The sequence below is a fragment of the Labeo rohita genome, chromosome 22, assembly GCF_022985175.1.
Source record: "Labeo rohita strain BAU-BD-2019 chromosome 22, IGBB_LRoh.1.0, whole genome shotgun sequence".
NCBI lineage: Eukaryota > Metazoa > Chordata > Actinopteri > Cypriniformes > Cyprinidae > Labeo > Labeo rohita.
Window position 1 is genome coordinate 52538892 of NC_066890.1, and position 15701 is coordinate 52554592.

At 37.7% G+C, this 15701-nt stretch overlaps 1 protein-coding gene across 4 annotated transcripts in view; it reads left to right on the forward strand.

Annotated features, from left to right (window-relative positions):
- The window catches only part of asic1b (acid-sensing (proton-gated) ion channel 1b), a 227665-nt gene that overhangs the window by 188853 nt on the left and 23111 nt on the right, over nt 1-15701 (forward strand). For all 4 annotated transcript variants that reach the window (XM_051095502.1, XM_051095501.1, XM_051095499.1 and 1 more), the window contains one exon: nt 14050-14200. In XM_051095502.1, the coding sequence (XP_050951459.1) occupies nt 14050-14200 (151 nt within the window). The remainder of the gene's footprint in view (nt 1-14049; nt 14201-15701) is intronic.

Below are 15701 nucleotides of genomic sequence, written 5' to 3' on the forward strand. Positions count from 1 at the left end.
TTCAATTTGTCCAAAATATGCAGTATACAAGACAAATGAACGGGAAGCTCTATCGACTGCATCTTGAACATCTTCATGATTTGATCAGGCTTCTAGATAATCTAGATAATCTTATATCTAAAAATATAAGATTTTCCATTGATTTATTTATTTATTTTATTTATTTATTTTTTTTTTTTTTTTTTTGGAGGTTAACAGACTGTTCATTTATTTAAACCACTTACTGGTTTATTAATGCAAAATAAAAAGGTCATGTGATAATGTTTGAAATATTCATCACTGCACTCTTTCATGCTATTCTTAAAATTTGTAGGCAGTATCAGTATCTACTTGCACTGCATTCAGTAAACCGTATGGTGGTGTTTTATTCCATACATGGCCTTAATCTTGACCCCATTTTTCTAAATGGCCGCTTAGCTTTAAGACCGCTTTAGTTGTGTAATGATATTTATGTCAGCAAACAAACACATTGGCTCTTTAATGTCATGTTGAACACATTCAGCAATGTGACTCCTGAGATATAATGCTTGATATATTGCATCACGAGTGGCTCAGCATCCCAAGAGGCTTATCTGCAATCTCCTCGCGTCCAGGTCTCACGTAATTTAGCTAAATGTATGCGCTGCGTTGCATTTGTCGTAGAAATTATGATCCGTCATTTTGTCGAGGGCAATGCCCTGTGAATATCTTTATTCTTCATTCTGCATAATAATTGCATTGCTAGTATGTGACTGTAGAAGAAAAAATGAGGTGCCGTCAAGGTGTGTATTGGCAATATTATAACTAGATTTATGCGACTCGTTTCTTTTTAATACTTCGTCTTGAATTATTTTTTTAGGGAAATTGCTGGTGTTCAAAATGAATCATTTGGCTGTTTGGCTTGAAGCACTTTGACTTGATTTGTAGTTCAGCATCAATGCAGCTACTGTAGTAGAAGGTCACTTTCCCTGTGGGCCTGTTTCTATTTAGTCAATACACACCCTGCTTTAAACGTCTACCATGTAGACACCCAACTTTAGCTTTGTAATTCCACTTTTTTATTATCCCCCGTTCACACATGAGCAGAGACACTTTTTCTAATTCAATTGCAGCACCTTCGCATGAGCGAAAAGAAGCAAAGTCAGTCTCAAGGGTCTGTATGGATACACTTATATTTAAATTGCATCTATCTTGTACTATCAGCACACTGGAGTCTGAGATTGAAGCGTCAGTCGAGCTTGAAGTAAACTGTAATTATCCTAACGCACTTCTCAACCACTCTGTGTTTCTTCTCTCTGTAAAGGGAAAATGTATTTTTTCGAACAATATGACACTCTGTTTAAGTGAACCCCATGGGTAGGAAGGGGTTGTAGTTGAGTTTGATGGATTTTAGGTTTATTGCATTTAGATGGGTAACACCATCATGACACTTGACAAAATGAGCTGAAAATGTGTAATGATAAGGAAATTCATTGGATAATAATATTTAATATTATTATTTATCTTTTTATTAATGTATCTACCTCTTTATGGAAACTTTCCAAATTTTTGCATCATTTATAGTCTTCTTTTTTCCTCATATTGAATTTACTTTACATTTCTCAGTTGTTTCAATTAAGTGAGAATTTGAATGAGGATGGACATCTTAAGTAAAACGCCTGTCTTCTGACTTTACTTCTGTGCTGCAGGTAGATTGAATCATATTGAGAATCAATGAGCCTTTACTGGCTCCAAAGGCTGAAATCCAGCATGGAGACCTATTTGAGAATTGAGCAGAGACGACATTGAGAGATTGGAGCCTGTGTTCCTGTCCATAGGCAGGCCACTGACAGATAAATCGTAACCCCTTTAGCAAGCCCGGTGGTCTTAAATTGGCCATATTACCTCTCCATTACATCACTGAGCCTGCTGTCGATGTGTGCGTCTTGCTGTCAATAGAGGAACCAGTATTGATTTTTTTGTGGCCGAGTCTAGTTGAGGCACACCCAGTGGCCATCTTTGTGCCAGTATTGATCGCTGTCAGACCGGGAACAGCGACCTCTCAAACCTGACAAACAATCACTCACAAAATCCAGTGAATTTCTCACTTTTGCCTTGAGATCAAACACCCAGACACAGCTACCGGAAGACCACAGGCTCTTTTGACTGAAGCCTTAGCTTTTTGAGTATGAATGCTTTAATGAGCAGTTTGTCTGTAAATTAAAATTCTGTTTTCATTTGCACATCCTAATGTGGTTCCAAACCCCCAAAATGACAAAAAGCAACATACGTCATAGACGTAGTCCATATGTCTTTTGCAGTATATTCCAAAGTCATGTGACGGGTTTGTGTGCAATACAATAGCCATAAATGGTCATTAAATTCCTATTCTCAAAGGGCACCTGCTATGCAAAATCCACTTTTACATGGTGTTTGGACATACATGTGTGTTGGTAGTGTGTAAACACAACCATCCTACAATCCACCCACTAGGGATGGGCGATATGGGCTTAAAAATTTATCACGATAATTTCTGGTATTAATTGCGATAACAATATAAATGACGATAATTCAGGGAAATCCTTTTTTTTTTTTAGAGAGAAAAGTATTATCTTTCCTATTTTTACCCCAAAATAGGGTGTTGTGAGTAGAGTTGTCAAAAGGTACCGGGTTCGGTACTTTCGGTACTGAAATTTTACAAACGTCCATTTCCCGCTCAACAGTGCTCAAATGTGACCTTCGTTTCCAGAAATGTACCGGTATATCGCAAATGATAAGGTGTCGCCCATCCCTACCACCCACTCTTATGTTTTAATCTCCATTAAGCCAAACCAGTCTCAAAAAACATGCTGTTTTGATTCTCAAAGCAGTGTGATGTCACTTTGTTTAGGCTCCGCCCACGGCCGCTAACTGACAGTCCTGCATTGCATATATAGTGGCACATTTGTGACAAGCCACTTTGCAGGTAGGGGTGAACAATACAGTCACGCCATAACTTCATCGCTAAATATTAGCACTCAGCCACACAAACACACAGTCTGAAAATTGTATTCCCCCTACTCACCCCACCTATTTCCCTACCTGCTCTAAGTGCATAATTGCAATGATATAATAAGTCTTTGTTCACAAATTCATAACATTTAAAACAAATACACAAAATAAACACAATAATTATCAAACATAAACGTAATTATATTCAAACTATTAAATCTGGTCAGCACTGATAGCCTTGTGGCGTCCCATGTTCGAATCCCGACTTGAGGACCTTTCTCGATCCCGCCCCCATCTCTCTCTCCCACATTGCTTCCTGTCACTTCTGATCTGTCCTATTGTAATTATGCAAAAATGCCAAAAATAAATAAATCTGTCCATTCAGTCCAAAATATGACAATAGAAAAGAAATGGCTGCAACACCATAGTTTCCGCGAGTTGTGTTTGGTAGTACGCTGTCATGCATTTTCTCTGCTCGAACAGCTGTAGCGTCAACATGAACGTTTCTCGTAAGTTTGGTTGTTTCTCCCAACATCTGAGCCAGTGAGGATGCAGTGAATTACTTTTATTTTTTAAGGTAATTCACCTCAAAATTTACATCTGCGCAAATCATTTCAATACAGACTGGTTTGTGAATGTCATAGTGCCTGGCTAGTGTTTTAACCGTATTTCTGTGAATACATTATCAAAGTATTTTAAGTGATCAGTGCCATGCTATTCGATTTGTAAAAAATCCTCGATTGCATTTTGTCCGTGTTGAGTAATCGTCAAAATAAGTGGCACATTCCTCATAATAAACCCATTTAAAAGTCATAATAAAGCATAATACTATTAAGAACTCACAAACGCTACAATTCAATTAAATAAATATATGAGATGCAGATTTAATATATGCACTTGAATTTTTTACATGTGTGTAGGTTACGTATGTGCATCTCAGAGCGACTCTGTTCACAGTAAATGCTGCTCCATGCAAACTGTTATCATTTACATGTTTGGAGCGTCTCAAACTCCATATCTGCAAATTGCTGTGAGTTTGGGTTTATTATAACATTCATCTGGGAACGCAACGTCCGTTATTTCATCAGATTTGTAAAGTAAATAATTTATAAATGAATACATCGTTATCTTTCTCAATATGCTAACTGTTCATCACCATTTCAAAATAAAAGTGTAAACACTCATTCTGAGCTTACACATTTTTATGTCCACATGTTCAAGAAATTACAGTGTCTGCAGCTTTTCTGTCATTAAGAAATGGCCAAATATTAAAGAATAAATGGACATTTGAATTAAATGTTGTTGAGGCAATATTACACTCAAATTAGATCATGCAGTAAAGTGTAAAAACAATCATCAGGCCATTGGCGCTCTCTGCAGACATTTGTTATAATGCGTAATGTACATTAGCTCTATTGTTTATAATACATTATGTATTTTATCAGTTTTGTTTAATAAAATTAATCCAATATGACTACTTGCTTTTGATACTTTATTTGGACTAAGTATTATTGCCTTTATATGCATTTATATGCATATCATATGCATTTTAAGTCATTTTAAAGGCTGTTGTTCACTTAGGTCTATTTTTATTACTACCAAAAAATTAACTATAAATATCAGATTACTTGATTAATCGTTAGAATAATCGACAGATTACTTGATTACAAAAATATTCATTAATGACAGCCCTACACATCATGCTGTTTCGTCTCGTCCCACTTTTGGTGTGTTTGGCTTCCCGCATGCACGCCAGGTTCTCTTGCTATCAGTCATGTTGCTTCTACCAACTGTTTATTGCTGTATGCAAAGCAGAAATGTATACGCTTCACCAGGGGTTTTCAACTCTGGCCCGTGAGATCCATTTTCCTGCAGAGTTTAGCTTCAGCTTTGATCAAACTCCCCTGCCTGTAACTTTCTAGTGATCCTAAAGACCTTGATTAACTTGTTCAGGTGTGTTTAAGGTTGGAGCTGAAATCTGCAGAAAAACTGATCTTGGCCAGAGTTGAGAACCCCTGCACTGTGGGGTATTTTGAGCTTAATCTTCACAGAAACATTCTGGGGACACCTTACATCTTGTAAAAAAGGGGCATTATAGGTGCCCTTTGAAACACTTCACACAATCGTTCACAAAACCATCCTGGTTTGTTCAGTGGTGTACACGTCTGTTCTGCTTACTTTTCAGGATTGAAACCCTGGAAAGCAGGCGACATGTTCAACAGCTTGACTTTGGCTTTAATGCTCTTTGTATAATTTCATCGTTTTCCGTTTCAGCAACGTTGATCTGATCCGTCATGACAGCGCAAAGCTATCGTACATCTGGAGCCACCAGCCGCGCAAAACGGACAGTGAGTTGTGCAGCTTATTAGACACGCAAGCTTTGTAATCAAAGTCCTCTGACAACTCTGACAAACGGCTTCAGCTTGCTAGGAGTTCGCCCATGGTGCACGGAGAGCCCTCGAGCGAGCGGCAAGGTGCCATTTGGGTCTCAGTGAATTATTCATTTCAAGAGGCACAACTGTCAATGCACTGATCTTGATCAGTAGTGATGGGTATATCAGTCACGCTCGCGAGACACCGGAGCTGCGTCGTCTTCAGCAGTCTTCGTCCTATCACAGTGAAGTGGAAGCTAATAGTGACGTATAGTCTTCTATTTCTAGCCCTGCTGCGTAAGGTGGATTGTGAAATTGCTTTGTGGAGTTGCAGGCATGGGGGGAAGTATTAAATAAATAAATATTGGCTTTTTAGTCTCTGGTTGCATGAGAAAGAACAACATGGAATTCAAAATCATCTGTCAGCATTTCCACACACTTCATATTTCATAATAGACTTTTGCATTCATTTTTATCTCCTTTTGTGTTGATAAATATATTGTTTTTTGGGGGTGGATATTAAAATACTGACACCTGTAATGGGACAGATCATGTTTCACATTAAAGATCAAGTACTTAAAGACACTTAGGACAGGACTTAAGATGCATCCTTAATTTATACAAATACTAATATACTTTAATATAAAGAGAGAGAGAGAGAGAGATGTATATGTACATATGCATATATATATATTTATTAGGGGTTCAAGAGCGTAGCTACTCTAATAATTGTTAGAATGGACACGGATCAGCGATCTACAAGTAAAAATGATGGTGCAGACCAAACCGGAAGTCGCAGAGACTTGAAACTTGGAGGGATGGTAGTACTCAAACCGCCTACAACATGACCAAGCCTCACCCCAATTGGCCTAACGGGGGCGCTGCAGTGAACAAAAGTACGAAATTGATCGTAACTCCTAAACCGTCAGTCGCAGGCTCAAGTGTCTTGTGCTGGACAAAGCGCAGATTCGATCAGCAAAAATTTCGGGTATTTCACATTTTTTTTAAAAACCTACTTTTGCGAACTAGTCCTAGGTTTTTCGCCAAATTGGAACCAAACCAGTGCAGAAAGATTCAGAAAAGAATGAATATCAATTATCAAAAACAAAAGTTGCATTTTCAACGCCAAAACGTTCGAAAGGGACAGGGCCACTTTTAGTAAAATGCCTGTAACTCCAAAACGGAATGAGATATCTTCACCAAACTCAGAACACTTATGTAAGGGCTCAATCTGAAGTCACAGAAAGGGTTTCAAGGGTTTTTCAAGGGTGTAAACGATTGTACATTGAGTGTTTTTTCGCACATATGCACAATATGTTTAATACGATAGAACTGCTGTCAATCGAATTGTTTGTTAAAACTAGTGCTAGGTTTTTTGCTCAATCTGGGAAAAAACACTGCAGTACAATTCTCTGGACTCTCTTGGTCAATAATTATCAAAAAATGTTGAAATTTACCCTTTGGGAAACAGGGTCGTTTGGAAAAGGGGCCCAAAATCCTATAAAGCCTAAAGAAACACTCAAAACTTGTGTGATGCTAAACAAACATGCACAGTTTTAAGAGGATTGGACCACAGCTGGCACTATAACAGTCATAAACGTTAATATATATATATCTATATCTATATATATATATATATATATATTTTTCTATGGTAAACCCGGATTTGATAATTTTTTTTTTTTTTTTTAGTCATTGATTTAGGTAGGTACCTAAATTTATAAAGCACATTTAAACACAATGTAAATTGATCCAAAGAGCTGTACAGTATACAGACAGATCTAGTAATAAAAACAACTACACACAAAGGTTACAGAATAAAAATAAGATTTAAGTCTAGACTTAAAAATGTTCAGAAAAGGAGCAGATCTCACATGATAAGGGAGACCATTCCAAAGCTTGGGGCCAACCACAGAAAAAGCCCGATCACCTTTTGATTTGTACCGACACCGTGGTACAGTTAAAAGCAAGTGACTCGAAGATCTAAGTGCCCTAGCAGGACAATATGGCAAAAGAAGTTCAGAGATATAACTTGGTGCACAACCAGACAATGCCTTATAAACAAACAAAATAATTCAAAAGTCAACCCTGAATTTAACAGGAAGCCAATGAAGGGATCCCTCTTTTTAGAACCAGTCAAAAGTCTTGCCCCATTTTGAACAGCTTGAAATCGTGCCAATGAAGATTGAGGAAGACCAGAATAAAGAGAGTTGCAATAGTCCAATCACGATGTAACAAGTGCATGAATCACAACTTCCATTTCCTTCCTTGACAGAAAATGCTTCAACTTTGCAATAGATCTCAAATGGAAAAAACTCGCTCTAATAACAGCACTAATTTGTTTTTCAAAAAATAGAGAGGTTTTTGATTTGTTTGCGTACATTATTTGAAAGTGGACCTAACTGATCTTGCTAACTAATGTCGTTTCCCTTATATAATCGCTGCTTGCAGTTATATTTAATATTATTTTTTAATAATACAGTTTCGTTGTGCAAAATACTATTTAATACATTTTCTCAATGGACCCAGCGTTGGCAGATATGGAGAGAAGTTAATTTTGGGCCCCGGATAGATATTTTGAACCTAATGTGGTTTGCATAACATTCATTCAATTCCTAAGAAGATGTTAACATTTTTTCATCGTGTTTGTAAGTTCTCATGGCTGATTTTATTTTCAAAGAAATTGCTGATTAAGGCTGTAAGCTCTCCGTTCCTCCCCGGTGATTCTTTTCCAGTCAACAGAGTCTCTGAAAAGAGTCTGCCAACTGACAGCGTCCTACTGGGAGATCAGAGCGCCTCGCTCCTTCAAACTCCCCTCGGTGGCCAGAAAGTTTTAAAGTCCTTTCATTTTTCAAAAAGTCCTGTTACAAAGGGCAAAAATGATAATGTATTATTGATGTCTTCAGCCCCAGTGGAGGCGGTTCTCTTGTATTAAAGCAGTAGAGGCACACAAGATGCTTGCTGACACTCAGTGGCCCAGCTTTGGCACTAATAATTTAACACACTTTACAGCTCGGATTGAATGCATTATTAAGCAGTGTTGTTTTGGTTATTTGGCTCTTTTTTTAGGGCTTATAATGTGTTCAAACCCCTAACACAGCGTGTTTTAAGTAAATCTTATAGAATGCTAACAAAAACAACCTAATGTGTTTCTGTCCTCAAAATAACTGGAAAAATACTCCAGCCAGACAAGTACAGTGTGTTCCTGACTCATTTTCCTTGTAGAACGGCATGTGAAGCCTTTTGGCTATTGTAAATATTTTCAAAAGCACTGTTAGCATATAAAGGTCCGCGTGAAGGTCTGTTCTTTCAAAATAACATGCAGTCATCTGCGCTCAATGAACCGATGGCCTCGTTAAGGGGACTTCATTGTGAAGTTTCTCAGAAAGACTCCACTAGCATCGACTCTCCCGCGTCCCAAGGTCAACGGCACCCTAACCAACTACTCCGTGCTGCCACGGTTACCACAGCAACTCTCTCTCGTCTTGGCAACAGCCTCGCGTTTGCTAAACGCTTTAGACGCTGTTATCTCATCAGGAGTAGTTTAGCTGTAGAAGAAGCTCTGGAGCACTTATTATTGGTAATGGAAAAAAGGGAACAATTATTCTGATGCATTTAAATATGTTTGTCTAGAGGGGGCAAGAGCTTTTAAAAAAGATACTGGATGTTCCTTTTGGGCATCTTATGTGCTTTTTAAGTTAAACATGACTATTTAATGCCCCAAAATAGGGCTGGGTGATATGGCAAAAAAATGTAAATCTCAATTTTTTTCAGAATGTTTGACTGACTTTTTTTTTTTAACGATTTTTAACCATTCAGCTTAAAAATGTAACTGCAACTTGTTGTTTATTAAACCTCTAATTAAAGAAAATTCTAGTCTAAATGCACCATACATGAAGTTGTCAACATGATGTAAATGTTAAAAGAGAAATTCACTTCCAGAACAAAAATGTACAGATAATTTACTCACCCTCTTGTCATCCAGGATGTTCATGTCTTTCTTTCTTTAGTCGTAAATAATGTTTTTTGAGGAAAACATTTCAGGATTTCTCTCCATATAGTGGACTTCTATGGTGCCTGCGAGTTTGAACTTCCAAAATGCAGTTTAAATGCAGCTTCAAAAGGCTCTAAACAATCCCAGCCGAGAAAGAAGGGTCTAATCTAGTGAACTATCGGTTATGTTCCTAAAAAAAATGACAATTGATATACTTTTTAACCTCAAATGCTCATCTTGTCTAGCATGAACTCTGTATTCTGGTTCAAGACAGTTAGGGAAGGTCGAAAAACTCCCATCTCATTTTCTCCTCCAACTTCAAAATCGTCCTGCATCACTATAGAAGTACAGACCCAGTGTTTACAAAGTGAATTTGCAAAGAAGATCAAACGCCCTTTACAAAACAGCCATGGAGTTTTTCGATCTACCCTAACTGTCATGAACCAGAATACACAGAGTTGATGCAGGGCTAGACAAGACGAGCGTTTTAGGTTAAAAAAAAAATGTCAATTGTAATTTTTATAGAAAATAACTGATAGTTTTGCTAGATAAGACCCTTCTTCCTTGGCTGGGATCGTTTAGAGCCCTTTGAAGCTGCATTTAAACTGCATTTTGGAAGTTCAAACTCTGGGGCACCATAAAAGTCCACTATTTCAAAAGAAATCCTGAAATGTTATTTTTAAAAATATATAATTTCTTTATGACTGAAGAAAGAAAGACATGAACATCTTGAATGACAAGGGGGTGAGTACATTATTTGTAAATTTTTGTTCTGGAAGTGAACTTCTCCTTAAGCAAATCACTTGTTAAACATTTTTGCAGAAAAGATGCCTGAACTACAATATCTTGTACACATTTGTCTAATATATTAAGAAATAATACAAGTAAAATGCTTTTAAACAAAATCTTAAAGGGGTCATCGGATGCAAACTTCACTTTTACATGTTGTTTGGACATTAATGTGTGTTGGCAGTGTATGTACAAATCTGCCCTGTAATGATAAAAATCCATGCATTGGTTTTTAATTAATCTGTAAAAATAATATCCCCTTTTTCAAATCTCAGATGCCTGTCGGTGTGCCGTCACACCGACAGAGGTTGCTCCCTCGATAGTTGATTGACATGAGCGTCTTACCTCAGATCAGCTGTAACAGTCCGACCTCCATTGTTTCGATGCGGAGCACGGATGTAAATTAGACAAGAGTATCTCTGATTGAGTGATTGAGGTGTTGTGTTACTGGATGTAATAATAAACCCAGTGGTCGTCATTTACTCCCGACATCTGAGCCGCTGAAGATGCAGTAGATTACGTTTGTTTGTGAAGGGAATGCACCTCCCGATCTACATAAATGCGTGTATGTTCGAGCAAATCATTCGTGATCCAGCTTCACCTACAGCAGAAGTGAGTATAAGGGGTTTTTTATGAATCTCTGTAATCACCTTTCCAAATAAAGTGCTAGTTAGCAAGTTTCGTGGCTAAACGCGTTAAATGCGGCTAAAGTAAACAATCTCTCAGAGCAGAGGGGCGGGCGAGCAGAGCTTATTTGCATTTAAAGGAACAATCCCTCAGAAAGGGTATTGTTTTACACAACCAATGAGAATTTTTAACCAAAGTATATTATAGACTTTTCATTAAGATCCTAAAAAAAATCATATCAACTTGTGGAAAATGGGCATCCGATGACCCCTTTAAAAGTCAGGATAAATCAAATTCAAAATGACTGAAGGTATAACACCAGTACACTACTATTAACCATAACTGTCTTTGTCAACACAAAAGCGCATTCATTATGTGGTCACTATTGCTTTGTCTCTTCTTATATATCGTTTGATTTGTATTGAGTTTATGCATCATTCACCTATATTACAGCAGCGTCCATCTATGAGGAATGAATGTACGCTGTTAAACATACACAAATGTTAGCCAGTCATAGCAGTGGGTGTTCACTTCTGAGTTTACAATCCACCACGCCTATTCAAACAGAGCATTCTGATGAGGGGGGTTAAAACCAGGACAGAAAATAGCTTATTACTTCTAAATTATGTTTTTATTTATTTATTTATTTTTTTTTTTTATGTAAAATCTTGATAACATTATAAGTGGACCTCAAGAGGACAGTACCAAATAAATAAAACCAAAAACAGTTCATGACCCCTTTAAAGAAGATAAGGAGCACTTAAAGCTTTGTGCCATGCTGCTTTTATTTATCAAGCACTAAAACCACCCATTCCATGGGCAAAACAAGCTGTGGATAAGAGAATAAAGTGCGTACTGATGGGATGTTGTTCTGCTCCACTTCACAGACGATGAGTGGAAGGAGAATTCTAAAATAACATGACAGTCATTTATGACACTTCATTCTACAAAAACAACAGCTGGTTCCACGAATCATATGCCATTTTTGTCATTGCACATGCAGAGTACTATTTTAGTTTTCAATCTGATCAAGTTTTTTTTTTTTTATATATATTTTTCTTATTATAAGTGTTGTTGTTTATATTTTTGGGCTTTTTATTCCTTTATTATTCAAACTGGACAGTGGAGAGATGACAGGAAACTATGACTAGGAGATGGGGGTGGGATTAGTATCGGACACTAAAATGGGAATTGAACTCAGGTCGCCGTGAGCAGAGTTGCGCTGTATATGTCAGCATACTAACAACGAGGCTATTAGCGCCGACCAATCTGATCAAGTATTTGCGTGTCTTCTTGACTGGATTAGAAAAGGTCCACACCACCCTTTTCAATTAGATTGAAATTTCATTTAGATCATGCTCAAGCTGATTCAGATGTTTACATGAAGACTTTTTCTAGTCTGATTGAGCCATTAGCCGACTGCTAATGGATTATTTGCTTGATTGTAAACGTATCCAATCAGGGCTCATCAATAAGGATGGTCCTTTGGGCTGGCATCAGTATGAGACAATTTTAGGCCAGTTAACTAAACTTTACTGGGTCAATGCAATTTTTTGTGGGCAGCACGTTGGCATATAGCATTGTCGCGCTACAGGTGTCCCGAGTTCGAATCCCATCTCTTGCTGATCCCACTCCCCTCTCACTTTCCAACTTCGCTTCCACTGTAAAAAATAAAAAACACAATTTGTTGAGTCATCTTAAAATAATTTGCTACCCTGCTGTCTTAAAATTTTAAGTTTAGTCAACTTGAAATGTTAAGTTGTACTAAGTAACAACTTAGATATTTGTGTTTGCTAAACTTAACAGATGGGTAAGTAACCCAGCTGCCTTAAAATTTTAAGTTGATTCAACTCAAATATCTAAGTTGTCACTTAGTATAATTTAACATTTCAAGTTGAATAAACTTTTTTTGAGTTGACTGAACTTAAAATTTTAAGGCAGCCAGGTTACAAATTATTTTTAGTTGACTCAACAAATTGTTTTTTACAGTGTGTCTGCTTTACACGGTCTTATCATAATAAAGGCAAAAATGCCAAAAATAAATAATAATAATAAAAAAATAGTTTTTAATTTAAAACATTGTTAATTGGCTTATGTGGCTAATTCTAAACATGATTCTTTTACAGTGTGATTCATTGAAATGCGTCAGTGTTGACATTTTTTAAAAGCATGTGGGAAAAATGGTACTCACTGACTCATGGATGTCTAGAATCTCAAAGAAATTCTCAGCTCAGTCTCAGAACGGAATCTGTATCTTTTTTTGCTGTCCTTGCCAGGATGTGTATTTATATAAGCGCTCCATCTGTGAATACGTGCATGTGCATTGGCTGAATCAACCATTCATCTGTCTGTCTGCAGTTTCATCACACGCCAACTGATATCTGACACATCCTTTATTGGCATTGAGATGTTTCTCTCTTAAAGAGGAAAAAGGTAAAGACGGCTGACTGCATCCAGACACATGTTGCGTTTCCTTCTGAAATGCGATTCCCTGGAGAGAAGCTGCCATTTTTTTTATAGCGTTAGTAAGTTCTCTAAAGATGTGGCTCTTTTCATTTCCTCCGTGAGTTATTCTCATTTGTCCGCGATGGTAATCAGGTTTTTCCGCAGTGAGGAGCGCTTGTGTTTGAGGCGCCGTGCTCTCCATATCCTGCTGTCTGTGATCTGATTAGATGTCCATTAGTTCAGTTTCAATTAAGACTGTCTGGATGAGCCCTTCTGCCCCAGTGAAGATCACGTCACAAGTTAGAGATGCTCTATAATTAATCAAAAGATTTCCTGAAACCTGCCTTGCAAGACTTTGATTTTAGCTGGAAGTGCAACTGGGTCATTCCTGTTCAGAAGCACCTTTGAACTTAAATATGCTTGTGTTGATTTAAGGAAGCATTTGTGTTAAAATGTATAAAGGGCATTTCGAAATATGCTCTCTTTGATTAATTATATCTAGATTATTTATTATTCAGCATCATTTAATAAACATTTCATGAATTAATGTTGCTGTGATCACTATAAAATCTTCATGCCTTTAAACAACTCTGTTTATCACCTGCAACGAGCGATAATAATGAAATGTTAATTTAATCAGACAAACAGCGCTGACTTTTGTGAATAAGACAGTTTCTATAATAATCCTAATTTGCATGTGGCATGTTATGCTGAAAAGAAAGTGATACCCTTGTTTAAATATGCACATTGAAGCACTATACCAGTGATATTATACCAGTAAACGTTATAGATTTACGCTATTCAAAGAAATTTGAAATTGGTCCATCGTTAAAAACAATAATTGCTCAAAATCTCTGTTTATTTTTCTTTCAGATCTTCACACGCTACGGAAAATGCTACACCTTCAACTCTGGACAGGATGGACGGCCACTGCTGATCACCATGAAAGGAGGAATGGGAAATGGGCTGGAGCTGATGCTGGATATCCAGCAGGACGAGTATCTGCCCGTGTGGGGAGAGACTGGTACGTCTCATTAGCCCTAGTAATCTCATGTGTCTTCTCAGTTTTAGATGAGATCCCATAACATTAACCAGCCTGAACATCAACAATTGCTTCATTTGTCTCCTAAAGAATTGTAGGAGAAACATCTGAGACGAAGCTGAAACTTGCATTGCATTTAGCCAGATCCATTCAGTCTCCTGAGGCATCTTTTTCAAATCCTGATCCAGCAGGTCTTTACTTTTAGAATCCACGCTAAAACAATTCCAGCTGAAACTATTGGGATTCCACCTATTCCTCCAGGCAGATTTGCATAAAATCAGCATGGCATGAGCTACCTAAATGTCATTAATCTGCTTATGAGGGTTTAGTTTGGGATTTATCTGTGTTTGCTAGACTGGGGCTATGTCTTTAATATTAATCAACAGGTTAAACCGAACAGACTGAAATGTTAAATGAACATTCATGTCACAAAGCTCACCGCAAGGGACAGAATCAATTCAAATCCATAAAAATACTGCTAGCGGGCATGAACACTTCTTAGCAGCATTCTAACTGAAATAGAAACTGATTTGAAATGCTTGATTTGACTCGCCATTGATTTCAATGCAATTTGATGTCAGCATGTTGTTAATATTGACATGTTTGTCTTATTTTATTCTGCGATTGCGGCGATGATGCAAACAAAGAATTTGGCCAACATTAGGCAACAACTGTCTAAGTGTGGAGCTCACTGGGTTTTGCAGCAGACCGCCATAAAAACCAGATTAACACTCAGCAGAACAGTTTATCAGACTGAGTCTGAAAAAAAAAAAAAAAAACTAGCACAACACTGCAGTAAACAACAACAGCAGCAGCCGTTGGACATGTTTGCCAGCAGAAGGTCAGAATGCTGCAAGGAGAAAATGTCTGTGACCTTTCTGCTAAAGTTCAATCAGTTTTGAGCACTCAAAATGCAGAAAGTGACGTCACGCCAGATCCTATTGATCAGAAAACGGCACACACTACAGCTGCAACCCAATTACAGGTGATGTTATACAGTCCAGACCGGGAAGTGAACCTAACTCGCGTCTGTCTCTCAGCAGGACCAGTTTAACCTCTCTACGCCTCCGTAATTGAAAATAGAGAGGGGGTAGATGGGAAACCCTGCACACCTGCCTGTGTCACCACCTGACATTTACCGAGATTGTTTTTTATAATGCTGTGATTTCCCGAGGAGTTCTGTTTTTGCTCCTTCAAATTTCTCCAAACGCCAGGTGCTCTCGAAGGTCTCTGATATCTAATCACATCCTCCAAGCAGCTCTCTGGTTACTCGGGTGAATGCTGTCCTGAAATCTCTTCCACAGCTGACTGGATTTCTCTGTAATTACAGAGCAGCTGTCTCAAAGTCCTGACAATGCCAGACTTCTTCAGAAACTCTGCACTGCACTGTTTCTCTCTAAGGCTTTTCATGCTCCGCTTAACCCTGGGCTAACATCTTTTTAACCCTGAGTTAAACCATGTATCACACTTTTGAATGGGGGTT